Source organism: Ambystoma mexicanum, chromosome 5q (genome assembly GCF_040938575.1).
Source record: "Ambystoma mexicanum isolate Mex_15411 chromosome 5q, UKY_AmexF1_1, whole genome shotgun sequence".
NCBI classification, from domain to species: Eukaryota; Metazoa; Chordata; class Amphibia; order Caudata; family Ambystomatidae; genus Ambystoma; species Ambystoma mexicanum.
In genome coordinates, this window is record NC_090933.1 from 869,203,741 (window position 1) to 869,217,868 (window position 14,128).

Consider the following 14,128-nt stretch of genomic DNA (forward strand, 5'->3'; position numbering starts at 1 on the left):
AAAATAAACTTTTACCCAAGCTTGCACTCAGGATGTTTGGCAACTTGCAGTGAAGGAGTTGTGGCCAACAGACCTATGCAGAATTTCAAAGAAATTAGCCAGTGTGTACACATGCACCCAACCAGATCTGCTGTTTTTTGTAACCACCATATCAATACATTTAAGCCATGATCCAATCAAGTACAGAAGCGGTATTGAGTACAAACGGGACACGTCACTAACAAGATACACGTTTACAGTTTTAAGATCCATGGCTGCCAGAAGAAATCCAGGTAAAGCAGATGGTGCAGTGCTGTTGAAAACCATGAAGCGACCACCAGGCAATAGAACAAACCGCCCATGAAGAACCCTACATTACTAAAACACAGACATGAGTATCAGCGGTTTTCTGTAAACAAAAACATTCCTGGAAAATGTCTAACAAAGCCCGCAATTGAACAGCTCCTAACAAAAACTAAGGTAAAAAAAAATGAAAATTGTCTGTTGCTCATGGTGAATTCAGTTACCTGAAATGATACAGTTAAAGGAGGTGGCAAACAGGAACACAAACAAACCAATTTAGAGGCATACCGGAGAGCACGCACAAAGGAATGTTTAGCGAAATAACTTCAAACATGCTGCACTATTTTAACCCAGATTATCAGAGCATTGTCAATCTGTTAACCAAATTAGTAGTCTCTTGAAAGGAAAACTCTGTGACACCTTCCCTACAGTTTGCCAAGCGACAGAAAAGCACCTTAGATCGTGTTTCATGGGGGGGTGGGAGGCGGCAGTAGAATAACTCCTCAAAGAGCAAGAGAAAACATTTCACTAGTCTAAAATTCAAAACTAATTCATGGATATGACCAAAACGTAAATGCCACAATTGACTTAATTTTATGTCACACTATGAGGTGTCGTTTCTAATACTATTAAAATGTTCCAACACCCTGGAATTTGACCATATTCAAAGACTCCAAATATGTGAAGCTGAGCAGTAACTCCTGCATAGACAAAAATGAAGACCAATGGACAATTGAAATTTTGTAGGAGGAATCCTCTGAGTAGAAGTTGGCTTTGTAAGAAAGTCTATTAAAGTAATGAAAGCAGAATAAACTCGTTTCTTTAAACAGAACATCAAATTGCGTGGTGTTTTTTTTACTGCAATCACCGATTAGGAAATCCCACTTGACCATTCAAGCAGTGCTGCACAAGCAGGATTTCTTCCAAGCCTGCTGCCAATACATAGGTCCTTTTTACCAACAATACATGCTGAACGGCAGGATAATGGCAAGAGAACGCCAGAAAAGTAAAACTAAAATGACATCCAAAGGATTACGAGCAGAGTTGGTGTTCCATCATACCCTTCAACAAACCGCAGGTTTGATGTTTGAATAGCTATGGCCAAGAGTATAGATTATAAAAACAAAAGTGTTTACACTACCAAAATGACCATCAGTAAGCAAGAAAGTCTCACAAAGGGGCACATGTTCCTCGGCTCTATTTTGCGATTATCATCGAAAGGAAGTTTCACGGGGCTCCCTGGTAACTGTCACTGCTTAAAGTGGGCAAAATGCAAAAAGGCACTCCATGGCGAAAACAACTTCCTATCTCCGACAAATCACGCTTCTGGGACAGACTCTACAAGCCAAGATGGTTCCTAGGGGGTTTTAGTTCTTCAGATTTTACCATTGTACTCCAAAGGGATGAACGCAGATCAAGATTTAACTAGATAAAACACATTGATGGACTCGACTAGTAGCTTGTAGGGCTGGAGAGGTCAGGCGACCCCCCCTCCCCTCATACCCCCTCATATTGCTGCCCTTAAGACAGTATGGTGCCAGAGAGCATGGCAAGATACTTGACAAAAATGAGTAAACTGGCAGCTATATCAGAGTAAGTGGGCGTCACACTGGCAGTAATGCACCAGTTAATCACAACTTGCAGCGATTTGTCACAAAACTGACAATTCACAAAACCGAAAAGGAAAACTGTCACAGCACAGTGAACTCAGGCTACCTTAATCACCATCAGTTTTGTCAATTTCTGTGCAGAAGGGAGTAAGATGACCCCAGCTGCAACCTAAAAAGTAAGGCAATTGAGTAGTCAAAATGAAAGTTCTCTGAAAGCTTAACTAGCATTAAACTGGTGACATGTCAAAAGAGCAAAGCACCAGGTCATGCTTTGCTTAATATTGAAAGTTAACAGGCTCAGGTAGAACATGAACAAACATCTGTGGTCAAACAGATACTGACCGACCAGGAAAAGGTGAGGATTTCACTTATTTCTTTTAAAACAGATTAGACAAAGAAAACAGGCCAATCACAGAGTGTGACAAACCCAGTTACTCATTGCATTAGGAAAATAAGCCAGTCAGAAAAAGTCTCGTTTCCTTTACTTGTGAGGAATTGCCAGTAATACATAAAAACAAGCAAAAGGTTTGACAGTAAGAGGGTATTGGAATCTAGCCAATTAACAAGGAAACCTAGAAAGTATTCAAGTGGCACTGTATCACTACATTTAATCACTTGGCCATCAACCAGCATTTTACTAATCTTGTAACCGGACAACTAAAAACGGTTCAAGGCGGCATTGAGCTGAACAGTGAACCTGTATTGGACTGTCTTGAACTGTGCTGCAGATTGTTGAGAAGCATGTCGACTTGGTCCATCTGTATGAAAGCCAGCTCACCATTTCACCCCCTGGAACTTGAACTGCTCATAAAACAGGATACAGTCACTGAATGAAGTTTGTTGAAAGTAACAAAAGAATGTTCTTTACTGAACCAATACTGAAAAACTTTATTCTCCTTACGGGTGCATGGGTTCTGGATCACTGAGCAAGCTTACACTAACTTTCCGTGGACCGATCGGCCTTTCATTTAGTTCGCGGATGGCAGCGATGGCTTCTTCATAACTTTCAACGGCAAGTATAGCAATTCCGGTTGGTAATCCTTGCTTTGTGTAGGCTATAGTAACAGAGTCTGGTATTACCCGATAACCATAGAAGAAATCCAAAATTTCATTAACCGTGACTGTGTATGGGACATTCCTCAATCTTATTTTCGTTATTCCTGCCGCAAAATCACCCATGCCTAGACTCATCCTTTTTTCAGGGAATCTACCCTGTCTTGCCTTGCCAAAAGTGCCAGCTTCAATAACATCCATGTGAGAAGGTGTACTTCGGATGTGATCAGATGGGATCCTAAATTCTTTGGGACCACTTCTGAAATCTTCGGGACCACCACGCAAATCAACTGAACGCAAATAGTCCTTTCCACCATATGGTGGTGTACGGTCATGAACCTTTGATTTATTAAATCCCGAATAAGCCTTCAAACCAAACTCCTCCATCTGTTTCTCAGAGATACGACGCAACAGCACCTCTGTTCCCAAGAATCTACGTCTGTCCAAGCATTCAGCATTCCTTGCATGCTCTTCTGAGGAAAACTTCACCAATGCTTCCCCGAGTCCAACACCTTTATCATCAGTGAGCAAGTAGATGTCATCCTCACGCAGATCAAAACCAACAAAGAACTTCTGCACTTCAAGCTTTGTCACATCAAATGGAAAGTTCCTTACATATATGCATATTCTTGAGCTAGGAAAGGCATCAAGGCGGTTTTTGTTGATATTCTCATCTCGCGGTTTTTCCCGAAAAGAAGACTGTTTTCTCTGCCAAGCTTCAAAATCTGCAATCATTTCCAACATCGATTTTCTAGAAATGGCATAGATATACACACGTTGATCTTTAAACATTTCCTTGTGAAACAGTAAAGCTCTGTTATAATCTGCCTCATTATTGAACAAGACAAACGCATCCATTGTGTTGTGTTTTGTAGAGATAATTTTGATTTGGGTGTTTGTCAAATCAAAACTTTTAAAAAACCACCTTATTGCTTTCTTCTCCGTATCCAAAGGCAAATTCTTCATGTGAATGTAAAATTCATGGTTAGGAGGTGAACGAGATCGAATTGGCTGCTTCCTTGGCGGAGACTGCGAACCAGAACGCGGTTTTGCAAATTCGCGGGGCGGGGATCGTTCTCTGCTTCTAATGCGTGAAGGCCTTCGACGATTTGTTAAAAGCCCACCAGACTTTACCCACTGTTCTTCAGAAGAAGGACTGACTTTTACAAATCTTGGGCCAATATACTGCATATCACGCTTAAGTCCTTCCAACGCATCTTTACTGGAAGCAAACTTAACTATTCCATTTCCATTCAATGAACCATCTGGGTGTCTTAGAAGTAGAACAGCTTCCACACGAAGACCCTGAAAGAAAACACGTACGTCCTCTTCAGTTACACTGTAAGGCATTCCTCCTGCATACAAGTACAGAAGATTTGAAGGGAATGCCTTAGATCCTGGCAAATCAACACCAAAGTTGGTTTTGGGCGCACCAGCACTAATACGGCGTGTTCCATTGATGCCCGGCTCTTGACGACTTGAGAAGACAGCTTTATTTATTCCTTTCTCATCACTAATTGGCCCAGGCGCTCTGTGGGGTGGTCCTCTATCACCTTTACGATTCGATTCAACTGTAGTCTGCATTTCTGCTTTACTGCTGAGGAACAGCTGTATGCTAGACTTCTTGATAAATCCACCTGTACGACCCATGGCGCGCCTGGCATCTTCATCTGTTCCAAATAGAATAAAAGCTTCACCACGTTTGCCACCAATGATATGAACCCCTCCATCAGGAATATGCAATCCAGCGAAGTAATGGCGAATGTCAGCAGAGCCCGCAACAACAGGAAGTCCCTGTAAACGGATGACTACAGCCATGTTGAGGTCACACAGTAGTAACAAGCACCTGCAGGATAAAAAGGCACATGACAGGACAACTTTAGTAATCAACTTTCATAGCATAGACACAAGTTTGAATTTAGAATGTAGCACTATTCAAATTTGAAAAGGGTACACATTACAACAATTGCAAAGAATGCCTCAAAAGGGTTAATCTGCGCCTTCACAAAATATGCGATACATTCACATCGGTTCCAAGAGTTAACAGTCCCTCTTCCCTTCAAAGTAAGATTGTCAAATGCAAGAAAACTCACAACCCCCCACTGCCAGACAAAACTGCTAATGAGTTTATTTTATTGCTAGTATGGAAAGCATGGTCATCCATTTGAGAACTTCGAATGCAATAAAGCCCAAAAAGGACCTGCATTCCAACAGTTAAAATAATTTTCCACAGTGAAGCGGATCAAAACCACGTCCAGTTAACCTGGCAATGTCAAGGGCGTTATTGTAATCAAAACATGACATGCATAGCTCTTTAGCAAACATCCATCATAATCTAAAGAATAGCTAACTTTAGGCAGCTTACCAGATTTGCGATGAACAACCCGATAATCGTGCAACGCCAATGACACTGTAAAAAAACAAAAATGTAGTTAACGTGCTTAAAAAAGTACATTAGGTTTCAGTTGAGAGTTTTAGCAATCAGATTGAGTTTATTCATATGAAAACAGATAGAATCTGGAATGCTGAACCATATAGGTTTACGTCATATGAAGGCTCACCCATTTTGAAGCGGGTTTTTCAGAATCTGCTCTATTGAGGGGGTTCTGAGAAGCCACCCTTGGGTTGCAACCAACTAGAGTACACTCCAGTCATTAACAGTTATGCAGATAAGGAGTCTACGTAGACTGTGGGCTTTGTGTAAAGAACTGTTCATAAAACCAAAGCCTGTTAAGAAAGAGCATCCCAGGACAGTATACAGAAGAAATGTACTGTGAAACAGAAGCCAGCATCAAGTTCACCACCCCACACATTAGTAAAATCACTAAACATATATGTCAACCACAGTTGGCAATACCAAAACATAACAGTGTTAAAAAAGATTTTAAAAAAGGTTTCACAAACATTAAAAATGTCTAGCATACCTTAACACAGGGAACAGCGTTTTAGAAATCCATGCAGGGATAACAATTGTGATTAGTTGACCAGGAGCAAAAAGCAGCTCTAGGTATCAGGCTCAACTATTTAGGCAGGAGCTACCCCTGCGTAACCAGGAGCCATTATATAGTTCAAAGCAAATGCAAATTATAACTGCCCATTTTCTATTATCCAATGTGCTCTAAATGCCCCAATTGTGGTACTTTATTCTCGTTTATATACATTCCCAAACATACAAAGTTAATATTGCATAGCTAGGATTGCAAGGCATAAATTAGTTTTGGAAAATTGATTAGCAGAGTTTTCTAATTAAAATGTTATTGATTAGCAAACAAACCGATTTGGTTAGCAATGGTAAACTAATATATTTAATGTATCCAGAAGTTGTTTGTACTCAAGACATAAAACAAGCAACAATACAGCATTTGTGTGTACCGCTGAAGACATTAGTGAAAGTCAGGCCTTGAAAATTCTGCTAGACCTGCAGGTCTGGTAACTTAGCTTACCTACTCAGCCTAAGAAGAGCACTAGACTCTTGGCAACAGATGACAAAAAAGGAACAAGTTACTTACCTGTAACTGTTGTTCTCCAGCATGGGTCTGGCATGGATTCACATGCTCATGAATATTCCCCGTCGTCAGGCTGGGAATCCTCGGTAAAGAAAAAACCAGTATCAGTTTCGTTTCTGATCTGTCTTTCGTAGTAATAACCAATCACTGGTCTCTGCGTCATACTGACCACAGCCAATGACTGCCCTCTACCTAAGCACCGCCTCTGGCAGCCATCTTCAGATTTGGAAGCACGTGAAGTGGCAGTATGACCAAGTGAAGAGCCGCAGAGGGGTAGGCGGGAGGGTTCGCATGTGAATCCATGCCAGACCCATGCTGGAGAACAACAGTTACAGGTAAGTAACTTGTTCCTTCTCCAGCATGGGGTCTGGCATGGATTCACATGCTCATGAATAAAGAATACATAGCAGTACACACATGCACAACCACGGGAGGTGGCAAAGGCTCAACATTAAGCATCACATCAACTCAACATTAAGCATCTTACCTCCTCACCAGGCTCACCTCAGGCGAACAGGTTGCGCAGCACTGCTTGGCCGACCCTGGACTCCTCCCTGGAATCCCGGTCGACGCAGTAGAATTTCGTGAAGGTGTGCGTCGACCTCCACGTAGCAGCCCTGCATATGTCCAGCAGGGGCACACCAGATAGGAACGCCGTGGTAGCTGCGATCGCTCTGGTGGAATGGGCTCTCGGACGGCCAGGCAGCGGTCGGTTTGCCAACCGGTGACAGTACATGATACAGCCGGAGAGCCATCTGGAGATGGAAGCCTTCGAGAGAGCCTTCCCCTGATTGACAGGTCCAAAGTTCACAAAGAGTTGTGACGTCTTCCGAAAACCTTTCGTGCGGTCCACGTAGAACTTCAGCGCTCTAGCTACATCCAGCGAGTGCAAAGTCCTCTCAGCCGGCGACGAAGGCGACGGGAAGAACACAGGTAACACCAAGGGTTCGTTGAGATGAAAGTCCGACGGTACCTTGGGCATGAAGGAGGGGTGCGTCCTGAGCACTACCCTCGTGTCGTGGAAAGTCAAGTACGGGGCCTTGCAGGAAAGGGCCTGGATCTCTCCCACTCGTCGTGCGGAGGTGATGGCCACGAGAAAAGCTGTTTTCCACGATAGAAACTTCAACGGGGCCGAGTGCAGAGGCTCGAACGGAGGTCCCATGAGTTTGGTCAGCACCACGTTGAGCTCCCACGCCGGGGCCGGAGCCTTCACCGGCGGGAACGATCTGAACAGTCCCTTCATGAACTCTTTCACCAGACGATGAGACCACAAGGACGTCCGGCCCGTGGTTCTGGTGTATCGGGAGATCGCAGCAAGATGAATCTTGATGGACGCGTGTGCCAGACCAGCTTTGGCCAGCGTCAGCAGGTACGGCAGCACTTGGGGAGCCGTAATCCGTAGAGGGTTAACCTTCTGTGCGTGGCACCAGACAGAGAACCTCTTCCATTTGTGTCCGTAGCATTTAAGAGTCGAGGACGCCCTGGCCTTTGCAAGAACCTCTCTGCAATCGGCCGGTATGTCGTATCCTCCAAACTCTAGCGCTGCAGGAGCCAGGCCTGCAAGTTCAGCGACTTCGGGTCGTGGTGGAGGATGGCGCCTCCTTCCCTGGAGAGTAGATCCGCGTCCGCCGGCAGCTTGATTGGCGGGGACGCCGACAAGTCCAGAAGGTCCGGGAACCATATCTGCCTCGGCCACGCAGGTGCGACGAGGATCATCCTGCACCGTGACCTCTTGAGCTGGTTGACGAGCCGGATTAGCAGAGGCAAGGGAGGGAACGCGTAGAGGAACAGGCCCTCCCAGGGGAACGAGAAAGCATCGCCCATGCTCCTCGTCTGGGGAAACCTGCTGGCGAACCTCCGGCACTTGGTGTTCGTCGCCGTCGCGAACAGGTCGATCTGGGGTGTGCCCCACCGTCGGAAGAGGCGATCCACCAGATCCTGCCGTAGTTCCCACTCGTGGCACGAGCGCAGCTCCCTGCTGAGTGAGTCGGCGATGGTGTTTTTTATCCCTGCCAGATGAAACGGCACCAGAAGAATCCCTTGGGCGACGGCCCAATGCCACAGGTCCTGCGCCTCCTTGGACAGCGCTGGGGACCTGGTTCCGCCCTGTTTCCTGATGTAAAACATGGTGGTGGTGTTGTCGGTGAAGATCCTCACCACCTTGCCCTTGAGGGACGGAAGGAAGGACCTGAGGGCCCAAAACACTGCACGGAGCTCCAGGACGTTGATATGCAGGGACTTCTCCGTCGGGAGCCAGAGTCCCCTTGCGTGCAGATTTTCGGTGTGCGCTCCCCACCCTTCTAGGGAGGCATCCGTGGTCACAGTCACCTGGTGGGCTGGGGTCTGGAAGTCCATGCCCGCCGTCAGATGCGCGCGGGTGCCCCACCACCGTATCGCTCGTCGGAAACTCTCGTCGAGCTTGATCCTTTCCTCGAAGCTGCCCGTCGTCTGGATCCAGCGCGCATCCAGGAACTCTTGCAACGGGCGCATCCGGAGCCTGCACATGGGAATGAGGTAGATGCAGGAAGACATCATCCCGAGGAGGGACTTGATGGACCTCACCTTGGCCGCGTCGGCCACCAACATCCGTTGCACCTTGCCCAAGATGGTCCTGGTCCTCTCCTCCGACGGGGAGGCCAGAAGGGACACTGTGTCGAGCCTCGCTCCCAGAAACAGTGCGACTTGCGCGGGCACCAGGTGGGATTTGGCGTAGTTCACGGAGAATCCCAGGTCCGTGAGGAGTTGGACGGTCCTTGCCGTGTGGACCACGGCGAGCTCCCTCGTCTTGGCGCGGATGAGCCAGTCGTCCAGGTAGGGGTAGACGTGAATCCCCTCGCGGCGCAGCTGCGCCGCCACCGGTGCGAGGCACTTGGTGAAAACCCTGGGTGCCGACCGCAGTCCGAAGGGAAGGGCTTTGAACTGGTAATGACGCCCTTGGACCACGAATCTGAGGAATTTTCGGTGCCCCTTTAGGATGGGAATGTGGAAGTAGGCATCCTCCAAATCCAACGACGATAGGAAGTCTCCTTCCTCCAGCTGACCCAGGACGTGCTGGAGGGTGACCATCCGGAACTTCTGCGCCTTGATGAACTTGTTCAGGCGTCGCAGGTCCAGGATGGGGCGCCATCCTCCCGTCTTCTTCTTCACGAGGAAGTAACGCGAGTAGACTCCGGAGCCCCGAAGCCTCTTTGGGACGAGTTCGATGGCGCCCTTTCTGAGCATCGCCTTTACCTCCAGGAGAAGTTGAGGGACGTGAAGTTCTTTCCTGGCCACGGGGGGGACGCGCGGGCACCTTCTTTGAAACTCGAGCGCGTGGCCCCGGGCCAGGGCGTCCAGCACCCAACGGTCGGTGGAGATGGACTCCCACACGCTGACGAAGCCCGCCAGCCGGCCTCCCACCGGGGTGCTTCGGTGGGGGCCCGACCCCACGGCCGGTTCAATCCTGCTTGGACGCGGCCTTGCCGCCTTGGCCTCCTTGGCGACGACGGCGGGGGCCGCCAGACTTGCCTCGTCCTCTGTAGGCCTCTTGCGACGACGAGCGGGCCGCTTGACGGTAGGAAGCGAAACCGCCGCCGGAACCTTTGGAGGCGCCCTTGCCTCCGCCGCTCCGAAAGGGCGTCCGCCGTTGCTGCAGCACTCCAAGGGCCCGGGCCGTCTCAGTATCCGCCTTGATGGCCTGAAGGGAATCGTCCACTGTCTTCCCAAACAGGTTGTTCCCGTCGAAGGGCATGTCCAGGACCCTGTTCTGGACGTCCTGCCGAAAGTCCGTAGCCTTGAGCCATCCGCGACGTCGAAGGCAAACGCCGTTGCCCATCTGGCGGAACCCAGTGTCGGCGATGTCCGTCGCCACGGTGATGGCGTGGTCCGAGGCCACCTCACCTTCCTGCAGGATCTCAAGGGCCTCCGCCCTCTTGTCGTCCGGCAGAAAATCCAGCAGGGGAGCTATCTTGTACCAGAGTTCCCTGTCGTAGCGGGCCACGATAGCCAAGGCGTTGGCCGCTTTAATCGTCGTCGCCGCCGACGAGATGACTCTGCGTCCCATGGCATCCAATTTCTTTCCCTCGCCGTCCGGCGGGGAAGTCGACGTGGAGGCCGCACCCCCCCCCGCTTTCTTCCTGGCTGCCGCGGAGACGACGGAGTCCGGGGTAGGCTGCGCCCGGAGGCATAGGGGGGCCGAGTCCGGGACCCGGTACTTTTTCTCGTACCGGTCTCTTTTCGCTGGCGTCGTGGAAGGGTTCTTGAGGAGGGAAAGGCCCTCATCCCAAATGTCGTCCAACAGAGGCACTGCGAGGACCGTCTTCCTCTTGGTCTCGCGCCGTTGGTAAAGGAAGCCTTCCTTTTTCTTCTCCTCAGGGCAGAGTTGGAAAAGCTCGGATGCCCTGGCGATCATTGAGTGGAACGATCCAATCTCGTCGGGCGGAGAAGCCCTGGGGGGAGGCGACGACGGAAAATCCTCGTCGTATGCCTCGTCGTCCGTACCCGTCGCTGCCGTGTCAGTCCCCGTATCATCCCCTCGGGTGGACGGGGAGGAGGGCTGGACGGGGCGCGACGGTTGAAAAGGAGGCGGTGGATGGATCCTTCTTTTCTTGGTAGGGGGAACACCAGAAGGTCCCGGTTCTGGATCCCCCGACGGGAGAGGTTCCTCCGTCGGTAACGGTAGTCTCGTCCTTATCTCGGAGCATAAGGACTGTATAGCCAACAAAATGGCCGCTGAGTTGTCTTGCGGCGCTGGCAGAGGGGAATCCGACGGGCGAGCAGGGGCCCCGTCGGTATCCTCGACGATGTCGTCGTCGTCACCTGCGTCGGGGCCCATTCCGACGGGCTGGTCTTGTTCCACGCCTAGGCCGTGGCTTAAGACCTCGATCAGTTCCTCTTCTGAGGTTGAGGCCGAATCTACGACGACGCCCTGCCCCCCCTTCTTCCCCACGGAGGGTTTCACGGGGGTCCTATCGATGGGCACGAAAGAAGACTCCCTCCGGGGAGGCAGGGAGATTCTGGGCCCCGAGGCCGCCACCACTGGTGCAGCCTCCACAGGCTGGGCCAGGGCCGCCGCGACCGTTTCGATAGAGGGCTTGGTCGAATGGATCAAGGCCTTCACCACCTTAGGTGCGCTCACCGCCTTATCCTTGAGGGAGGGGGCACTGCCACGCTCCTCCTCTGCCTTAGAGCTCGACCGGGGTCTCTCCAGGAGCTTCGCCGGGTGCTCGGCCTTCCTCTTACCCGACCCAGAGCGTTGGCTCGTGGTTGATGGTGCCGGGGAGGGTGCGCCCTGCCTGGCGCCCGTAGAGCCCGACCGTTCGGCGCTCCCGGTGCCAGCGGACTCGCGGTGCTTGGCCTTATGTTGGGCCCCCGTCGCCGGGGCGCCCTCAAAGGTCTTAGAAGACCGCTCAGATTTCTTCTTCTTCTCGCCAGACGGGCTCTTACCCTCCAGCCAGCTGGCGAGACGTTGATGGCGGTCCTTCATGGTCCGTTCCGACATGTTGCCGCAAAACGCACAGTCCTTCTCCACGTGCGTCTTGTCCCCATGAAGGCAGTAAAGGCAGAAAGAGTGTTCGTCCTCCTTGAAGACGTTCTGCAGCTGGCATCCAGGGCAGGCCCTGAACAGCTTTCCGGGCGTCGAGCTTCCCTTCTCCTGGGCCATCTCCGAGACCGGGCCTGAGAAGCTTCTGGAGTCCTCCGAAGTGTAGCTCGACGAAATCTTCACCCTTGAGGGGCACAGATGAATCCGACACGGGTCCCCGTTGATCGGATGTAGGATCGGTGGAGCTTGAGGCTCTTTTGACCGAAAGAATCGAAGTTTTTGTGAAAAAGCGCGAAAAAATAGCACTAACGCTCGAGAGCAATAGCACGAGGATCCCAACACATGAACGTGCGGTAAAAATCTGAAGATGGCTGCCAGAGGCGGTGCTTAGGTAGAGGGCAGTCATTGGCTGTGGTCAGTATGACGCAGAGACCAGTGATTGGTTATTACTACGAAAGACAGATCAGAAACGAAACTGATACTGGTTTTTTCTTTACCGAGGATTCCCAGCCTGACGACGGGGAATATTCATGAGCATGTGAATCCATGCCAGACCCCATGCTGGAGAAAGGGAGACATCCCTGCAGCAGTAGCCATAGCTACTGACCAGTGCACCTCAAATTGTCAATTCTCTAAAGCAACCCCAGACCAGATACCAATTCAGGATCAGAAATCAAACAATGGGACAACTGAGTTGGTGGACAAGGGCTGCAAAAGCAGGATCCACTGGCGTGGCTTACTACTCCCCACTGAGGCATGTGCATTATGGTACAATTCATGTTGAGGTATGTCCTCTGTCATTCAGAATGCACATGGTGAAAACAGCTAATCTCAATGTGCTGTGCTGAACTACTGAAAGTTGTCATAAACAGCACCTTCCCGGTACTTTTCTAGCTGCAACTCCCAAGATGTACTATGAGCAACAAGCCTGACTGAACGTTCAAACATTCCTACTGTGATGAAGATAGAAACATCCCAAAATAGAAAGTACTGGTCTTCTATAAACTAGAGAACTGAAATCACCACTTCCAAAGTCAAGGTAAAAATCCAAAACCTCCACTCAAGACCAGGGGATGGTATGCGCGTCAATGCCTCTAGACGTTTACTACAGCTACCAAAAACACCCACAGGGCCCCCTCAAATTATACCTTTTATTCATGCTCAAACAAGCTTTCCCCCCAGAAATGTTTTTAACTGAATACAACCGCCATTACAAACCAGAAGGCATACATATGTAGACAATGGTATTACGAGGAGCACATTCCACAGGTTTATTTTCCCAACATCTGTAGCAGCATCTCAAGACATGTAATACTACCATATAAATACTTGAAATTATGAGCGACGCATTCCAAAGGCAAAAACACGTGATTTGACCAAACATGACAAAGCACACGGACGAAAGAAATAAAAGTTGCAAACTTAACCATCATGTAAGGAAAAGAAAAAAACAGAAGGAAAGGATTAAGTGGGGGTTTTTTTTGCACTAAATTCCTTTGAAAACTGTCTCCTAGCATCACTAATCTTCGCAAATCTGTCCTCCACACCAGAGTCCATTTTTGCAACAAACTACCTTTTACAACCAGTGTCAATCCATGTGAAAGATAGCAGGGGGACCCTCAAATAAAGTGCAAGGAAACACCAACTCCAAGAGGTACTCCATTTGAAATTAAATGGGATGGGGGGCTGGAGGGACGCAGGGCGGGGGCGTGCATTAGTGAAAATAGCTCATGGAATAAATACCGCCAGTGGTGTAGAGGCAACCTCAAAATCAAACCAGTATGAACTTTGTGGATTAGCGAGCCAAGAATGAAGGGTGCAAAGGGAGGAGATAAAGCACTGCTATCCACAGATGTTTCAGAATCCCAAGCCTCACTGGACATCAAAAGTAGGCAACTTGACTGTGGGACAGGGCTAAAGCACACAGTTGTTACTCCAGCACACGCTATGGGTCAAACGCCAAGCAGCTGGAAACTCTACTGACAAGCCCTGCAGTAAGTTCCATCAACATCTCCTCGATCGGGATTCCAAACGGCCACTCGTAGGGGATGGACATGGTGAGCTCAGCTCGTCTCACCCATGACTAAAGGTGCTTAACAAGCCAATATCACGCCCCACCCCCTCTTATGCAAAATGAAAACACATTTGAGTGTCAT

General features: G+C 49.3%; 1 protein-coding gene across 1 annotated transcript in view; it reads right to left on the reverse strand.

Moving 5' to 3' along the window:
• Positions 1-2,357: 2,357 nt before the first annotated feature.
• The window catches only part of RBM12B (RNA binding motif protein 12B), a 36,303-nt gene continuing 24,532 nt past the window's right edge, over positions 2,358-14,128 (reverse strand). Inside the window, exons 2-3 of the mRNA XM_069621351.1 lie at positions 5,311-5,355; positions 2,358-4,791 (exon numbers count right to left, since the gene is read on the reverse strand). Of these exons, the coding sequence (XP_069477452.1) occupies positions 2,790-4,763 (1,974 nt within the window). The 5' untranslated portion in view covers positions 4,764-4,791; positions 5,311-5,355 and the 3' untranslated portion in view covers positions 2,358-2,789. The remainder of the gene's footprint in view (positions 4,792-5,310; positions 5,356-14,128) is intronic.